General features: G+C 36.0%; 1 protein-coding gene and 1 non-coding gene across 2 annotated transcripts; one reads left to right on the plus strand and one right to left on the minus strand.

Annotated features, from left to right (window-relative positions):
- Positions 1 to 1,195: 1,195 nt before the first annotated feature.
- LOC120117341 (outer envelope pore protein 37, chloroplastic-like) lies at positions 1,196 to 3,958 on the minus strand. Its single transcript, XM_039137630.1, has 7 exons — positions 3,554 to 3,958; positions 2,783 to 2,872; positions 2,299 to 2,466; positions 1,999 to 2,093; positions 1,725 to 1,845; positions 1,513 to 1,631; positions 1,196 to 1,410 (listed from the first exon to the last, which is right to left on the minus strand). Exons 1-7 carry the CDS (start codon positions 3,956 to 3,958, stop codon positions 1,335 to 1,337), a joined length of 1,074 nt encoding a protein of 357 aa, XP_038993561.1. The 3' UTR covers positions 1,196 to 1,334.
- A 9,263-nt stretch (positions 3,959 to 13,221) lies between these two features.
- TRNAR-UCG lies at positions 13,222 to 13,295 on the plus strand. Its single transcript has one exon. It is a non-coding gene; the product is annotated as a tRNA-Arg (tRNA).
- Positions 13,296 to 18,842: the final 5,547 nt, after the last annotated feature.

Below are 18,842 nucleotides of genomic sequence, written 5' to 3' on the forward strand. Positions count from 1 at the left end.
AGCATTCTAAAATAGAGTGGACATTACATTGTTGTGCTGCTTCTCGGTATTTTTTTAGGCAGATGGCTGCTGCTGCTGCTGAAGCAATTGTAAATTAATTACAGGACATAAACATTTGTAAACTAATTAAGGGAGGCAAAATGAATTCCCAAGAAAAATTGGAATCATCATAATTAAAAAGCATGGTAGAGCTCTTTTTTTCTTCTTCATGGAGGATCATCTCACTTCATGGCTAGTCCATTGTTAGGGATGTAAACAAATTGGGCTTTTAATGCACAACCTTCTAACCATGTTTGTGTATATTTTTTTAAGCTTTGCACATATATTGATATATATTAATCTATTAATAGGTTTGTTCCAAGGGTGCGTTTGGTTTATGAAATGATAGATTATCTTTATAAATAAGATTTTACATCAAATGTTACATTTCATTGTTTAGTTCATTTGGTTAAAAAAAAACAAGTAGTTGAATCCATCAAGTAGTCTCAATGGTAAAATGGAATGTTGATCTTCCTAAAAATTCCGGGTTCGAATAGTGGCGTCTGTAGGTTGTGTGTTGATAGGTTAAGAAAGTTCTAAACATATATTATATTGTAATCGCCTCATATTATTAAAAAAAAAAAGTAGTTGATAAGCATTTGATTTATTGAGGAATTGAGTAAAAAGTTGCTGAATTTGATTGTTGATACATTTTGGATCAATATTAAAAAACTATAATTATTAGTTAATAATTACACCTTTTATAATTAAAAAGTTATTCTAGGAAGAACAACACCTTTTACAATTGAATTCACTTGATGAATTCTAAAATAAATACTTATTTTCCGAGAGAAAAGAATCAAAGCTGAAGATATTTTATAAATATATAATCGAACCATTAAAGAATAGTAATATACAAACAAATCTAAATAATCTAAACAAAGAAAGAAACAATGGTCCATAAATAGCATCAATCAATCCAGTATTCTGTGAGTCAAAATTTGTGAAATAATAGTGCATGATCTCTGCAGCAAAATGTGTGAGATCCGAGAGTTGCTCATATGGCACAGGGCACCACTTGTTCCATCCAACCCCACTCCTCTTGATTGTTTCGTAATAACCAAACGTATTGTCCCCAAAGCTAAAGCTGCTTTGCCATACATCTCTGAGACCAACCACAGACCCATAACTGGGGATTAAGAGGAATACTTACCAATATCATTATCATCCACCAGAACCTCCAGCATTTAAGAATGGATGAGTTATTTGGGTGGTGGAGTCTCGAAGATGATGCAACCGAGGGGCTATTTGTGTCGTGCGTGATTTGGTTAAGAAAACCTGAATCAATATCAGACTCAGAGATCAAAGGCAGAGAAACAGTATTCAGATGAAGCACCACTGGAGCTGTTTGTCAGAGATGGAAACTGAAATCTGAAATCAATGAAACAATCAGTTAGTTTATGTTTACAGTAAATTTATTAATGAAGGTGTCCCTGAAACTATGGCAATCGGGGCAATATAACAGTATCCCACCTCTTTTTAACACGGAACAATATCACCGTTGAATTGATGTCATCCTGCGATCCCTGTAGCATGAACTGGATTTTCATCTTCACCGGTGATGACTTACCCTTTCTTTTTTCATTACCAACCTGAAATGAAACATTAAGACTTGTCATCATCATCTTTTTAATTGGAATGAACCTCAAGCAAACAAAAAGCTTGACAGAATAGAATAAACTTACCCATAGAGAAGCCCAGCAAAGACGAACCTCTGAATCATAGCCTGCTTTGAATTTCATGTCTTTGTCATACGTGTGCTTGTACACGGCACTCCAATAGTTTGTATCAATATTGTACCAGTAGCTGCACATAAGTACATTTCACTGCTTCAATCATCTCTATATCTCATGAAACTCTATCATGCAAAACAAAAGGAACTGTACATCTAGCCCTTGTGCACAAATAATTCCATGACAGATTCCAACCAGTATTTATAAAGGAGTGCTATGTACTAACCTCAATTTATCCGATGGACTGAAACGTCGCTTGAACGCAAACGATGCGCTATTTGTTGGTAGTGAAATGCTAGGAGTAAATGACATTGATCCATCCTGCAATTATAGAACCGTCAAAACTATCCATAATCTTTCCAATCCCGCATTTTCACCATAGTCAATTTTGAAACCTAGCCATCTAAGTTGTTCAACATTAACTGTACCAGTGGATCTCCCATGGAAGGCAAAGTATAGCCTATCGCAGAACAAGTAAATAAACAAGATTGAAAGCGCAAAATTATAACATTCAGGGAAAAACCACCTTATATGAGTATCTTAGTTTCAGTTCTTCATCCTTGTAACGTGCAGTGCCCACTCCTTTCAAAATTGGACCTTTAACAATTCCATTTAATGACAACTTGGGAACATCATCCTCTTCCCTCTCCTCTAATGAAAGTTCTCCCATGGGAAATCTAAATGTCGCTTTGGGCTATACAGCAACAGGAAAGTTCAGATGATTAGAGAGAAAAAACAACTATGACCCACGTTTAAATATATTGGAGTGGAAGCGTAATGCAACAACATTGCCATCAATCAAGTGTTTTAAGTGATGCAAAAGTGGGTATAGCATAAGTTGACCGATGCAAAAGGAAAATTACACAGATAGTGCAATTCAAAACCACAAAAATTGGCTGAAAGATAATTACCAAATACTTCATTGACTGATAAATGGCCCTCAATTGTCCTGAACTACATGTTAAGTGATTTATTTGCACTAGTAAAACACTAGGATAAACGGTGCTCACCAACGAAATATCTGGAATAGGTGACGACACTTCAACAGCATAGCTGGGATCAGCAAACTTTGCAATTACTGCCACTTCACCTTGTTGTGCCTGAGAACATATATGGGAGATACTCAGGGGCAGCAGGAAATATTCATTCAGCACAATGGAAAAAATGGCACAAGGCGCACTAAGGCGATAGGGGTCCTATAGCCTAATCGCAAGGTGGAGACGTGAGGTGCGTGCCTTATTGAAGTGAGGTGCACTTTTTAAAATTAAAGATTTATTTACTAATATGCATAAATAACTCACTAAAACAGACCATTAAACCGTATAATAGTTCAATAAAAGCTCTCTATTTCATTGATTACCTTTAACTTTTCAAAAAAAAGCATATAACATCGCATTTGATCGAGCAATAGGAAGCATATACACCGTAAATAAACAAAGCTAGCTATATATTTGAGCATTTGAACAACAATTGCGATAATGTTGGCTTCCCCTTCCCAAAAGTACATCATTATCAGTTTGAGATCTTCAAGCCTCAAAGTAAGAATACCAACTCGACCATTTTATGAAAACAGAGTCACGTGAAACCCAGTTATGGATTTCATTATATACTCAAACCGCAGCACCAGAAACAAAGCAGGCACTTGGATTTTTTTCTTAAAAACCAAATAAGCAATCTCTTATATCTCCAATGCACAGAGAAAAGGATAAATACTAAGGGTCCCTTTTAATTCTATACAATTTTCATTGACATTGGCAAAAGTGTCCGGGGAGAAAACCAACCTTGATATCAAGGGCGGCTTTCAAATGCCAGGTAGGATTCACATCGTAGGAGCCCTGTAAGACGGCATTCTTTTCTTCAGGGTCGTAGTAGACGGACAAGTGCTTCGAGAACAACGCCAACTGGGGCTCCGTGATCTCGCGTTTGCTGTTGTTGATGAAGGAGAGCTTGAGCTTGGCAAGGTTGTCGAACAGCTTACAAGACAGCTTGTGGAAGAATACGCGGCTATCACTGTCGAACTCCGAAGTCACTCTGAGGGAGGATAGCGAAGGCAGAAAGTGGTCGGGCTTGGTGGATGGTGGAGACAGTGGCGGTGGCTCAGGCTCCGGCTCCGGCTCAATCGGCGACGGTGGCGGTAACAACGGCGGGACAAGGTAATTGGGAATTCGAGGAAATGGATTCAGCATTGCTAATACTGGAACGGGAGGAAATGGAATTCACAATTCAAAAAGGATTAAAAACTACGGCTATTTGGTTATCAGAATTCGAGGGGCGAAGCTTACTCTTCGTCAACCTATGATTTAAAGGCTTCTGCTTTGTTTGGAAATTGGAAATTTGAGATTTGGAGAGAGAGAGAGAGAGAGACGCTTTCGGATACTTGTGGGCCCCTTCTATTAGGCAGTTATTTCGGTTGCAACTTTTTTCCTTTCTTTCTCAAATTCACATTTCTTGTTACTACTTTTTTCTTTTGGCTTTCAAAATAATAAAATCATTTTATCTAAATAAAATTTTCACTATTAGATTCTACGAATAGTATGTTGGCTTATATGAAGGATCGGACGCATGTAGTAACAGGTCTAAAGAGTCTAAAAATGAGAAATTAGCAAACAATTGGCATCTATAAGTGGTTGATAAAAAGGGTTCAGAAGTGGAGTTGTTAAAAGGAAATTAATCAAATATATAATTATAATAGAAAGTGATTACCCAAACTCCCTTTCCTTTTAAGTTTAGGACACCTATCATATCAGATAAAAAAAATGATGAATCATTTTTATCTTCTTATTGCAAATTTAATGTCTTCATCTTCTCATTGCCTACTATCCACCAAAGAACAAAATAGAGACTGCAAATAGTTCAAATTTCATTGAAGATTGAAGAAGCAAATTCAATTATTTGAATTAGTATAATAAATTCCAATTATAAATTTAGTTTTTTAAAGAAGAATTGTCAAGTGATAAGCTAATGGCTAGGGTTAATGTAACACCTCCAACCCGTACCCAACCCGAATACGAGTCCGAGATGTCACATTGACTTTTTAAAACAATATTCTTATCAAATAACAAAATATTTGAACTTATTTTAAGAAAATATGATAATATAGTATTAAATAATGTTTGTTATAAAATTTTGAGGCAAACCGTATTTATGAACAATACCGTGAACAATATCATGAACAGTACCGTGAACTAAAATTTTTCAGATTGTTGCCAGGGTACCGATATTCTGCTACAGTACTTACGTAAAACATACATAAACTCTTAAAATTTAACCTTTCATCGTTATACAAATTACCATTTACATATATAGTTTAAAACATTAGAAAAGTCGATCAGAGCATTCATAACTAACAACTTATTACATGTCGACACACTTTATACAACAAAATACATACTTTGTTGTTTACTTCTGATATGATCTTCTAGTAATGGTGTTGTCTTTTCCACTTCTATTTCTGTTCTTCTTGTTTCTTGGTACCTACGTGTAAATCACTTACACGCTAAGTCATAGTCTTTGTGAGGCATAATTAAATATATAACAATGAATTCATGAAACATGCACTCTTACCGTTCAATCGTAACATTATACCTACATGTATCCATTACACTACAACATATGATCATGTCATGCATATATGAAATTTATCTTCTTATGCACATTTCACTTCACTTTATCTTTGTATTGCCCATGTACATTATTGAGAACAGAAAGTACGCGAGTACACTGAGGTTGTGCACATATGCTGTCACCACAGCTCGTATAAATTCCCACTAGGGGCACTGAATATTTGTCCCGAAAGACCACTATGTCCCGAAGGACCACTGTATATGTCACGAAGGACCACTATGTCCCAAAGACCACTATATCCCTCGACTCTTGGCATGCCAATTATACCTACAACTCTCATATTAAATAACATGGGCTTAAATATGAATACATTTCTCATTTTCATATCTTTTTCATCACTTTTCATATAAACACATATTTCACTTCACATGTACACATATGATCATTTCCATTAATTCACATTCCTGAATTGATTCTCTCACAATTGCATTCTTTCATATAATATCATATTAAAGCATAAATGAATTATGCATGAAATCAATGTATCCAATATATATATAGATGCATGTACATGAATATGAAATCATGAATTCAACTATAAGAGATAGACTTATCGCAAGTCTTATCTCCATACAATTCTATCTAGTATGTGCACTCACCTTAGCCTTGCTTACTTTGACTCGATTCTAATCCTTCGATTGTTCCGGAACAGAATTACGTTCTATATCTACATAATAATACATTGATACATATCAGTATACTAATAACATATCCTAAACTTTCATTTCTTAAACCAAAGGAAAGGTAGTTTCATTGCTTATTTAAAGTAGGTATTGGTACCTGTTGAATGGTATCGATACCCCTGGCCCAGAATTCACGTTTTCAGCACGAAAATTATTTCATTTCAGCTCAATTCTTCATATTTCCTCCCCTTTAATAATCCTAACATGCATACACATGCTTAGCCTCACTAATATTCATTTATCCCATCTTTAACCTCAATATCCTCTCCTCTTTATGAAATTCAAGAATCATACTCAAATTTCAACATGTTCTAAATTCAATTCTAGCACTTCTTATGCCTTAACTAGATTGATGACAAGTCAAATCCAACTTCCAAATTCATTTAAACCCTCTTATTCAAATTTTCACTTTGAAACCCATTCTCTTTAATCTTCTATAACTCAAAACTCTTTGAGTTTCTAAGTCTCTTTTCCTTCCATCATGTTTCCTAAAGCTTCATGAATCAAACTCATGCTTGAATTTGAAGGATTAACCAAAGAAATCAAACTCACCTTATCTTAGCTTTGGCTTCACTTTGGAGAAGAGAAGAAGATGAAGATGGGAGAAATGTCTGGAAACTTAATTTCCCAACATATGCTCCACATGGGTATTATAATACCCACCATCAAATTTTTAATTATTTTCCTTGTTCAAAGACCCATTTACCCTTTTACTTTTCCTTCATTCGCTAAATCATCCTACACCAACATCTTTCAATTAATTCCTTCACTTTTTAATTTATTTAATTTAGTCATTGAATTTTAAAAAAAATCTTACACTTAAATCACTAACCCGATATTGAGGATGTTACAGCTAAAAGGTGAAAGGGTAAGAAAGTTTATTTTACATGTTTAATTCTTAAGAATTTTGGTTATAAGGAAGCTTAAATATGATGTATAGTAATATTTGTATTCATGTTTTTGTTTGAAGGTTTCAAGGAAGAGGTTGATGGCGGAACCTCAAAAGGGAAGGCTAAACTTGTAGATTGAATCCTTTGAAGGCTTGACTACACGTTTTTGTTGACGAAAACGGGTAAAGAAAACAAAAGAACACGAGAATTTTACGAGGTTCGGCAATGTGCTTACGTCCTCGGTGCCTAGGCGGCGCTAGAAGTTTTTATTCAATGATATTTTAGGTCTAGGTTACATCTTTATTTATAATAGAAAACCCTGGTACATAATTACAAAATTAACCCTGTACCGTACCGCGGGGGTTGCGCCCCCGCACCCCCAACCCACATAATTCATAACCCCACAACGAGACTTTCTTTGTAAGGACAGTTGATGTTCGCTGCGTTCGCTTCGCTCACTCCGCTCCATCTCCTGTCCTCTTTACTGGTATATTTATGAGCCATACCTAACAAATCTCCACCTTGGCGAATATCCTGCCTCTTGAAAATTCAATGTGGGTTGGGTTACCTTGATTCTTTAACAACTCGAAACATTCAACAAGTCCAAGCAATGCTTGAACTTGTCTGTCGTAACTGGCTTAGTGAACATATCAGCGGCATTTTCATCAGTATGTACCTTCTGAAACAAAACCTCTCCAGATGCAACCAACTCTCTGATCTTGTGGAACCTTACATCAATATGTTTAGTTCTAGCACGATACACCTGATTCTTAGCCAAGTGAATAGCACTTTGATTATCACAAAGCAACTGAACTCCACCTTGTTGAACACCCAACTCCTTCACTAAACCAGTAAGCCATAAAGCTTCTTTTGCAGCTTCAGCCGTTGCCATGTACTCAGCTTCAGTTGTAGATAGAGCCACAATAGATTGAACAATAGACTTCCAACAAATAGGCCCTCCACCAAGAGTAAAGACATACCCTGTCGTAGATCTTCTATTATCCAAGTCACCTGCATAGTCTGAATCCACATATCCTACAACCAAAGGATTATCCCGCTGACTCTCAAAAACAATTCCATGTCCCACAGTACCCTTTAAGTACCGAAAGATCCACTTGACTGCTTCCCAATGTGCTTACCAGGTTTAGACATGTACTTACAAACTTGACTAACAGCATGAGCTAAATCAGGACGAGTACATACCATCGCATACATCAAGCAGCCAACAGCATTAGAATACGGAACCTTTGCCATATCTTCAGCTTCCTTATCTGTCTTGGGGCACTGTTCTGATGAGAGCTTAAAGTGATTCGCCAATGGAGTGCTAACTGGTTTTGCGCTGCTCATCGCAAACCTTTCTAGCATTTTCTCAACATAACCCCGTTGAGATAGCCGCAGTTTCCTTGAGTCTCTGTCCCTGCAAATTTCCATTCCAAGAATTTTCTTTGCAGCACCTAAATCTTTCATATCAAATTCCTGACTCAATAAAGTTTTCAAACCGATAACATCATCCATGTTCTTCGCAGCAATCAACATATCATCAACATACAGTAATAGAAAAATAAAAGAACCATCATCAAGGCTCTTAACATAGACACAACAATCATACTCACATCGGTTTTAGCCAATCTTGATCATATATGAGTCAAACCGTTTATACCACTGTCTCGGAGACTGTTTCAACCCGTACAAAGATTTCTTCAATCTGCAAACTAAATGCTCGTTTCCAGGTTGAGTGAAACCTTCAGGTTGTCGCATGTAGATCTGCTCCTCTAAATCACCATGCAAAAAAGCAGTTTTAACATCCATCTGCTCTAAATGCAAATCCCAACTAGCCACCAATGCAAGTACTGCTCGGATTGAAGTGTGCCTGACCACAGGAGAAAAGATTTCATCATAATCAACTCCTTTCTGCTGTGAAAAACCCTTCGCTACCAACGAGCCTTGAACTTCTCCCCTCTTTTTCTGTTACTACTGGTTTCTTCTTATACACCCATTTGCAACCAATCGGCTTCTTACCCTCAGGAAGGGGAACTAACTCCCATGTGCGATTGTGATTCAAAGACTCCATCTCCTCAACCATGGCTGCCATCCACTTGTCGTTTTCCTGACTAGTAACGGCATCATGAAAAGTAACCGGATCATCACTGCTAACAATAAGTGCAAAAGATACCAAGTCTTCAAAACCCAATCTGTTCGGAGGCTTTATATTCGTCCGTCTCACCCTGTCTCTGGCGAGACTATAATCCTGCAAATCATCCGTAGTGGAACCACCAGAAGTCGGTTGAGAAGTTTCTGGTTTCTCAACTGGAAACTGCTCGAAATCCACCACTGTCGTGTCTTGCTTCTGCTGCAACATGGATTGTTCATCAAAAACGACATCTCTACTAATCACAACTTTCTTCGCAACTGGATCCCAGAACTTGAATCCTTTGACACCTTTCTTGTAACCCAGAAAAATGCACTCCTTCGATTTTGCATCAAGTTTGGATCTCTCATCAGCAGGTACATGCACATAAGCAGGACAACCAAAAATCCGTAAGTTATCAAAACTAACATCATGACCAGTCCATACCTCTTCTGCAACTTTCCCAGCCAGCGATGCCCTTGGCGATCTGTTGATAAGGTAACACGCCATGTTAACAGCCTCAGCCCAGAAGTGTTTGGGAATCCCCGCATTCAACCGCAAACATCTGGCTCTTTCATTCAACGACCTGTTCATTCGTTCCGCAACACCATTCTGTTGTGGTGTCTTGCGCACTGTAAAATGCCTCTGAATCCCATGCTCCTTACAGAATTGTAGGAACTGTGAATCTGTGTACTCCGTACCATTGTCAGACCGCAAACACTTGATTTTTCGTCCTGTTTGGTTTTCTACCTCAGCTTTCCACAGCTTGAACTTCTCAAAAACTTCAGATTTCTGTTTCAAAAAATACACCCAAACTTTCCGTGAAAAATCATCAATAAAAGTAACATAGTACCTAGATCCACCCAAAGACGATGTCGTGGAAAGCCCCCATACATCAGAATGCACATAATCAAGAATCCCTTGAGTTGTGTGCTTCGCAGTCTTGAAACGGACTTTAGTCTGTTTACCAAGAACACAATACTTGCAAAAGTCGAGCTTACAGCTTTTGACACCATGCAACAAGTTTCTCTTGTGTAATTCTGCCATACCACGTTCACTAAGATGAGCAAGGCGCATATGCCACAATTTTGTCGTATCATCACAGGACTCAACAGAGTGAACTCCACCTGCAACGGTACTCCCTAACAATCTGTAGATATTCCCTGCAGTCATCTTGCCTTTCATCACAGTCAATGCTCCTTTAACAATCCGAATGGTTTCCCTATCCTCGTCAGCCTTAGGGATAAAACCATTCTTGTGCAAAGTGCCCAAGGAAATCAAATTCTTCTTCAAGTCTGGGATATGTCGAACACCACTCAACGTCCGAACGGAGCCATCGTGCATCTTAATTCTGACATCACCAATACCAACAATATTGCAACATCGATCATCACCCAAATAAACCGAACCAGAATTAACCGGCCTGTATGTCGAAAACCATTCCCTATTTGGCGTGATGTGATAAGAACATCCAGAATCAAGAATCCAAGCATCCGTCAATTGTGTCGTTGAAATAGAAAGCATATCACCCTCACTGCAATAGGAATTATCATCCTCGACCACGTTCACAGACTTGGATGAGCCATCACGCTTCTCATCAGTCTTCTTTTTCAACTTCGGACAGTCTTGCTTCATATGTCCCGCCTCCTTGCACTTGTAACAGTGAATCGTCTTCTTATCCCTGGATTTGGATCTGGAATTCCGCTTCCCGGACCCTGCCTTCTCTGGCTTCCGTCCACGATCTCGATTACCCTTGACATATAAGCTATCGGCTTGAGAGCTTTCCCCTGCATTTTGCTTCCGCTGGTTGTGAGCCAACAAGGCTGCAGTAATCTCCTCAACATTGATAGTCTCTTTCCCATATGTAAGAGTAGTCACCATGTGTTCGTAAGAGGGAGGCAACGAACACAACAGAATCATCGCTCTGTCTTCATCCTCAATTTTCACATCAAGCCGAGCCAGATCAGAAACGATTTGATTGAAGACATTCACGTGTTGCGCCAAATCGTGATCGTCCTGCATCTTCAGCCCATACAGCCGCTGCTTCAGATACAGTTTTGTCGTTAAGGATTTGGACATAAACTGACTTTCCAACTTCCTCCAAATTTCGTCTGGAGACGATAGATGCATGACGTGATACATGACCTCGTCCGCCAAGCATAATCGTATGGTTCCTGCCGCTCGCTGCTGCAATTCTTCTCAATCTTCCTCATCCATCGACGCCGGCTTTGTAGATCGCAAAGCCTTCAAGATCCCTTGCTGCGCCAATAGATCCTTCACCCTCGTTTGCCATAATCTGAAGTTACCCTGACCATCGAATTTCGCGACTTCGAATTTTGCTCCTGACATCTGATACCAATTGTTGACGAAAACGGGTAAAGAAAACAAAAGAACACGAGAATTTTACGAGGTTCGGCAATGTGCTTACGTCCTCGGTGCCTAGGCGGCGCTAGAAGTTTTTATTCAATGATATTTTAGGTCTAGGTTACATCTCTATTTATAATAGAAAACCCTGGTACATAATTACAAAATTAACCCTGTACCGTACCGCGGGGGTTGCGCCCCCGCACCCCCAACCCACATAATTCGTAACCCCACAACGAGACTTTCTTTGTAAGGACAGTTGATGTTCGCTGCGTTCGCTTCGCTCACTCCGCTCCATCTCCTGTCCTCTTTACTGGTATATTTATGAGTCATACCTAACAGTTTTGAGCTTGGAATTGAGGTGAGTCCACTAGTTTAGTATAAAGTTTTACAGGCCTACTTTATCACTTATATGACCAAATGGATATATGATATGATACCAGGCTAAATGATCATATGAATATATCATGTACATGGTATGAATTCTTGAGATGATGACTATGAACATTCTAAATGAAGAATCAATGAAAACATATATTCGACCTTGTAAACTAGTGAAATTTATTAGGTATAATTGGTATGCCGTAGAGTACCGTATATTTTGTGATCAACCTTGAGCTTCGGGCACCATAGCGATCAACATTTTGCTTTGTGCATAATATTTTTATTTTGCTTAAGCACCATACTGCTCTTGCACTTTAAGCATCATATTGTTTACTCGCATACCTAACTTATCATTCATGTTGTTTACAGAGGTATATGGTTAATGTCTTAAGGGTTATATGATGAACTTAATGGTATATATATATATATATATGACATGATCTTGAATATGATGGCCATGATGCTTATATAATGAACTTGATCATGTTTGTTTATGAATATGTGATTATGATATTTTTTATGTGTTTGTATAATATGACCATGCTTTATATATGTTTTGCCTCACTGAGCTCGAAGCTTAGCTCACATGGTGTTACCTAGTACATGTTCCAAGTGTTAGACAAGGTTATTTTGAGCCTCACATCAAACTGTGACTCATTATGTATCAATTCAGAAGTATACATTTACTATCTTTCTTTTTAGAGTAGTATGAATGCAGTTAGGGTTATAGTGTGGAGTCCCTTTGGTGTGTAAAAACTAAGGTTTTTATTTATCAAGTATGTATGTCTTTTATATTATAATTATATTTTTAATGCATCCTTACATAGTTAAAGGTCAAGGGAGCATTGCATTGATCGTTTGACCATTGGGTAGATGAATCTGCTTGGGAAGCACGTGGTTGAATGACTTTTGGTGGTAATATGTACATACTCTTATATGATATATGTTTGATATGATAAGTATGCTGATTAATATATGCTTGATAATCATGAAATGCATTGTAGGTTCATTTGGATAAATATGAAAAAAATATGATTGGAAGCTCAATGATGAATCCATCAAGTGGTCTCAGTAGTAAAAGGAAATGTTATTCTCTTTAGAAATCTTTGATTCGTGCAACTACATATATATATATATAAGGGTGTATGTGCGATGTCAATTGGTTAAGAAAATTTAATTGAATTGCTATATTTCAATAAATTCTTGAGGTTTATGTTAATTAAGTATATGATATCTCTACCCAGTGTTCTTGCAGTCTTCACTGTTTGTTTTGTTTCTGGATATCGCTGTTTACTACACTTCTGAAGCATTATAATCATCATGCAAGAACTTAGCATATCCGATATTAATAAGTATATTAAGTTAAAATAACATAGGACCGCATAGCGCAGTGGATTAGCGCGTCTGACTTCGGATCAGAAGGTCGTGGGTTCGACTCCCACTGTGGTCAGTTTTTTGTTTGTTTTTCAAATCTCATCTCTGCTTCGTCGGGTCCAGCTCTGCAACTTTGCTAAAATTAATCATAAGCTTTTTATTTGTTTTGAAGTTAAACAAATCCTGGTTCTGTAATATACATTATTGCTAAAGGCACTGGGTTCGCGGTTGTTGGAAGCGTAGGTGGGCTCTCGGGTAATTTATATAACTCGAAATATTATTAATATGAGATAAAATACGTTACAACGATATTACCCCAATATTACAATACTACAACACTAGTTGCAGCTAGTTTACAAACACAACCTCAATAAACTTTGCTAAGCTTCACCTTTTCTCTTATAGCTTTGTTAAGCTATTTCTCATCCTTGCTTTGCTAAGTTTTTTCTCGTCCTTGCTTTGCTAAGCTTTTTCATTCTCTAATAGCTTTGTTAAGTTATTTCTCATTCTGGCTTTTTTGACCCTTTTCTCATATTCCTTCTCATTCACTTTGCATAGATTTTAAAACTAATCTACATACATATTTATAGGTGTAGTAACCAACTTATTTTCAGTTCTGTGGATGTTTCTCAATTTCTCTCTGTCGCCTTAATATTTGCTTGCCTTGATTAAATTCCATATAATTTTGACTTTTCAAAGTCCATTCTTATTTGATAAGAATTGCTTGCTGCTAATTCAACATTTGGTGTTGTCACGTGTTTTCCCCCTTAATTTATTAAGCATGCACGTTGCTTAATAATTAAGCATATTCTTTTAGCCATCATTTTTTACTTGTCAAACTTCTAGAATTAAGTTTAATTTTCAACAGCGGTTTTACCCATTGCTAATGGTGGAATGGCAAACTATTTGAAGAACATGATGACACCACAAGTAGTTGCTAAGAGCATGTGTTAACTCGTATCAAAGAAAGGGAGAAATTTGATTTCTGGCTTTAGATGGAAACTGTTAGACGGAAAAGTGACCAGTTATGCTCAGGCTTTTCCACGAACCCTAGAGTTACATCTTCCTCTTCTTGGTCATCGTCATCCGGATATTACTGGTCTCTTATAAAAAGAGATTGTATCAATTATATACGAAAACTTCGTAAATACTAAATTTACGAGGATAGAATTCATGTTCTACTTTCACTTCTCCATATAATATTTGATTCGTGGTCATTTTTCATGTAGACATGAACGTCATTAGACCAATTATACCGTAAGCCTTTAATGGGCAGTTTAAGATAACTTCACTAAATGAGTGGAAGCTATTTCATAAGTGAATGTTACTATTTTTTTTCAAAAGTACCGTTTGGTCGGTGTTCTTTAAATTTGTTGTTTGCAGTAGGATGTTAGGAATTGAAGTTGGGAGATTGCGTGAGCGATTTCTCGACTTAAGGGTAGGTCCTTTCTTGCTATTATTTTGAAAATTGCATGGAATTCTTATCGAATTAAAACATGAAAAAGATCATTGAGAAGATGGTTGAAAATTATAAGGATTGACACGAGAAATTGTCATTCGCTTTGTGTTCTTATCGAATATCAATATGGACTTCTACAAAAGTAACACCTTTCTCTTTAGTACGTATGATTAAAGTCGTATTGTCTATTGAAGATGAGATTCTGCCTCTTTTAAAATTTTCATAGATAAATGGTCGTAAATTATATTTAAGCCCGAATCGTAAATCTTCAATTAAAACAACATGCGATCAATTATGTATTAAGTTTGGGTGTTGTGACAGTGATAATCTTTACTCACATGTAATTGAATTCCGAACTTATTTTATATTTTTTGATTTCTAAGCACAAATTTGAAAATTATCTTTAAAAACGATTTGTTTTCAATTTTTTTTAAAAGATGATTTTATAAGTGTTTGATTATACGTAACCCAAAATGATGAATAATATTTTTTTATTGTTATTTCAAAATCAAGATTAAAGAAAAACCATACATAATTCTCAATTCTTATTAGGATTTAATAAAAAGTTACCATATTTACTCACATGTAGCATAGTGATGTAGAGACGGAGAGCCCATAAGTCAATATCTCATAGAAATTTTATGGCTTGATACATAAGTGTCTAAATTATACCATTTTTCTTAAAGTATTGTCTAATTTTTTTCGGGACAATTAAGGTGCTTAGTGTTATAAATATTATCACTTTAGGTGTTTGATCGATAGCGGACGTTAAATTTCACAGTTAAGTGATACGTGTCGCAATCAGATAATTTTAAAAATTTTATTTAAAATAAAAAAATTAAAACTATATTTAAAAAACCCAAAAAAATTTGAAATTCTTTACCCCAAAGTTTGAAAACCCTAAATATAATCCATATACCCAAGTCGACCGCCACCTTTTACCGTTACAGTTGGCGTCACTGAACCTACCCTGACCGTCCTCTATCTGACGACCACCCACGCCGTGAACAACTATTGATAAAAGTATAGAGAATAAAGATAGATTGAGATTATCAATAAAAATACAAAGAAAATATCTAAAATATATGATAATTTAAAATTTTCAAGAGATGACTACCTCTACCAGCTCCCCTCGGTTTAATCTTACTTTTTTTTGGCACAGCAAAAAAAAATTTTATTTAAGAAAACAATAATGGTCAAATGCCAAAATATACAGATTGTAACTTCAAAGAAGCAAAAATGCAAGAACAATCCATCGATTACACCCCAAGCAAAATAAGGCCTAAAATAAATGGAACACCATACACATGATATAAGCATATCGTCAAAGACAATACAACAATACTCAAACATGAAAAACAACCAACCAAACCCTACTATAGCCAAGCAAAAACTATATTCGAAGCATCCTCCAATCTGGAAAAAGAACGACCACAGTTTCTCTGAAAATATAAAATGCAAGCTGGCAAGACAACTTGAGAAACCAGACAACACTTGATCGAACTATCTCGACTAGGAACTCATTGAATGACTCAATTAAACTTGAAGCCAAACTCCCTAAACAGTGGCGGAAGGGAAAACCACCACCACAACTTTTATGGTTTAATTTTATTTTAAGCTCTTAAAAGTTTTAAAACCATTAAAATTAAGTCCCGACCCCCCTAAAATTTTATGGTTTAATTATTTTTCAGGACACATGACAAATTTGAAATTAGTGAAATTAAACCCCAATCTTCTGATTTTTTTATTTAATTACTTTTTAGAACCTTGTTAGTTTCAAAAATAAGCAACTTGGTCCCTCCCATAATTTCATCTTAATTCCGCTTTTGTCCCTAAACAAACGAACCGAAAAACAAAGAATCTTAAAAATTAGCGATGAATATTTCTCAATATGTGAAGACAAATTTGAGTGACATACCAACCTAGTACTTTGTAAAACATATAATAAATTTATGATTATAAGAGTAAAATCCAATTAATTTAATCAGAACATACAAATGGACGGCCAAAACAGATGCCTGGCTGGGGCGGCAAATCTATAGTTAATTTACTTTATGCTATTATAATACTAGCTATATATGTACATATAACATGCAAAGGATTTTGACGTTATTGGATGATCCTAGGCATGCACTTTACAATTATACTTGTTATTTATTTATGGAAGAAACTTACGATGTTACAATGATTTGCAGCACAGTGGTTGTCCAGTTTCTTTGGCAGAGATTGGGTTGAAACCTATTGATGGAACAAGTTTGTATTATCAACCGCTGTTGGTTCATTTTTATTGATTGAGATGAAAAATTACAATCGGTGAGATAATAATCATTGATTAGTATTTATCTATGAGAGAGAAGAATGCATGATGAAGAAGATGAAAGTCAAGAAAGGAAAAAAGTGGTGAGAATCCTTTCTCAATTGTGGTTATAGTGATTCTAATTTATGATATTAGACATAAGATAACTATTACTACTAGTAAGTCAACAGACTATTTAGATCTAATTTGGAGGTCTTGTCTATGTACTCTAGCTGATTCGAAGGTTATAATACTCACGTGTGCGGAGGATATGGATTTCTTGAAAGCTCTGGTAAGTAAAAAAACTTATCCTAAAATCTCGACCGATAGAGAATTGACGGTTTTTGAAAATTACCTCCGGAGGTATAATAAAATTCTAAGATTCCACACATCCACCAAGTATAAAAAGAAAGCATACAAGAGTGATATTGATTCGGCTCGTCTTGAAACATTAGGACGGATTATCGAGAGAGAAGATGAGCCGAAGCAATATCACGCCATGTCTACTCATTTCCTTTCGTTTCCACGACATGAAATCAAACTGCGATGGCAGTATTTATAGGAGAATGAGAGGGGGTTTTCAGTTTCTTGGCTGTTGTTGAAGGTTGAGGACAAAGGTCTAAGGAAACATCATAATTACTTAGCAATTAGCATATGGAACCGTTATCATGATTAAGATCCAGTGGAATTCCCACTAGATGTCGCTTTCGTAAACGTGGAGGATTCCTTTACTCTTGGCACGTGCAGGAATTGTTGTATAGGGAATGACATAAAATTTTATATTCAGTACAAATTTCTAAAATTTTCTAGATGACAAAATATGAATTATTAATAAAAAATATAAAGAAAATATCTAAAATAAAGAATAATTTAAAATAAAAAATGGCTGTCTCAATCATCCCCCGATCCATCGCTAGGATTTGTGTCGTAGAAATGCAAAGGTCATGGTTAACGTGCCACTGAGCCACTGAAGGAACACGAAAGGCAGCATGCAGAGATGGTGATTCTAAGTACCCGACAGTTGATTGGATATCTATAATTTATTATAAAAACAAGTCATGAAGCCCCACCACCACACACACTGTACCTTCCCATTTGGTTCAAAACAAACGTTAATCGGAAGCCATCAACAGAAAAGACATATAAAGTTGAGGAACGGATTAGTTTTTTTTTAAAATATGAATAGTAAATTTTGCCCATTAATCTCTATTTATATTATTATTATTATTATTATTTTAATAATATGAGGGGAATAAAATATAATTTTTGTTTAGATTTTTTATAACCTAGTGACAACGCGTACACACACCCTACTGACGTCTTTGCTAGAATCCAGAATCTGGAGAGATCAATATTTCATTTTACTATTGAGACCGGATTTATTTATTATAGGATAAAGTACACAAATAACCCCTCAACTATACGGTGCTCCTTTGTTGAGTCTCTAAACTATTAAAAATTACAAAATAATTCTTTGACCATATAACATTATTTTGTTAAGTCCCTCGATTATTACAAGTTACAACATGATCACCCGACTATTTATATGTTCTAAAATAATCATTTTTGGGTAAAAAAAATGACTGTTGTCTGAGCTTGACATTAACATGTTGACTGATATATGATAATCATTTGAGATTTTAGGATCAGATTTTAGCATATTTCAATCAACATGTTAACGTCTAACTCAGACCATAGTTAATTTTTTAAAGAAAAATGGCGAGTTTGGAACATATGAATAGTCAAGTGAACATTTTGTAACTTTTAATAATTGAGGGACTCAACAAAGTAACATCATATAGTTAGAAGACCATTTTGTAACTTTTAATAATATGAGATTCAACAAAAACAACATCTTATAATCGATG

This window comes from Hibiscus syriacus, unplaced genomic scaffold (genome assembly GCF_006381635.1).
Source record: "Hibiscus syriacus cultivar Baekdansim isolate YM2019G1 unplaced genomic scaffold, ASM638163v2 tig00110319_pilon, whole genome shotgun sequence".
NCBI classification, from domain to species: Eukaryota; Viridiplantae; Streptophyta; class Magnoliopsida; order Malvales; family Malvaceae; genus Hibiscus; species Hibiscus syriacus.

Bases quoted from the DNA above. Each gene is read 5' to 3' on its own strand.
- LOC120117341 (XM_039137630.1), bottom strand. From the start codon at position 3,958: ATGCTGAATCCATTTCCTCGAATTCCCAATTACCTTGTCCCGCCGTTG. The intron at 2,094-2,298 runs GTGGTTTTTCCC...CTATAATTGCAG, and splicing joins AACTAAGATACTCATATAAG to GATGGATCAATGTCATTTAC. The intron at 1,411-1,512 runs GTGGGATACTGT...CATTGATTTCAG, and splicing joins TTGTTCCGTGTTAAAAAGAG to ATTTCAGTTTCCATCTCTGA.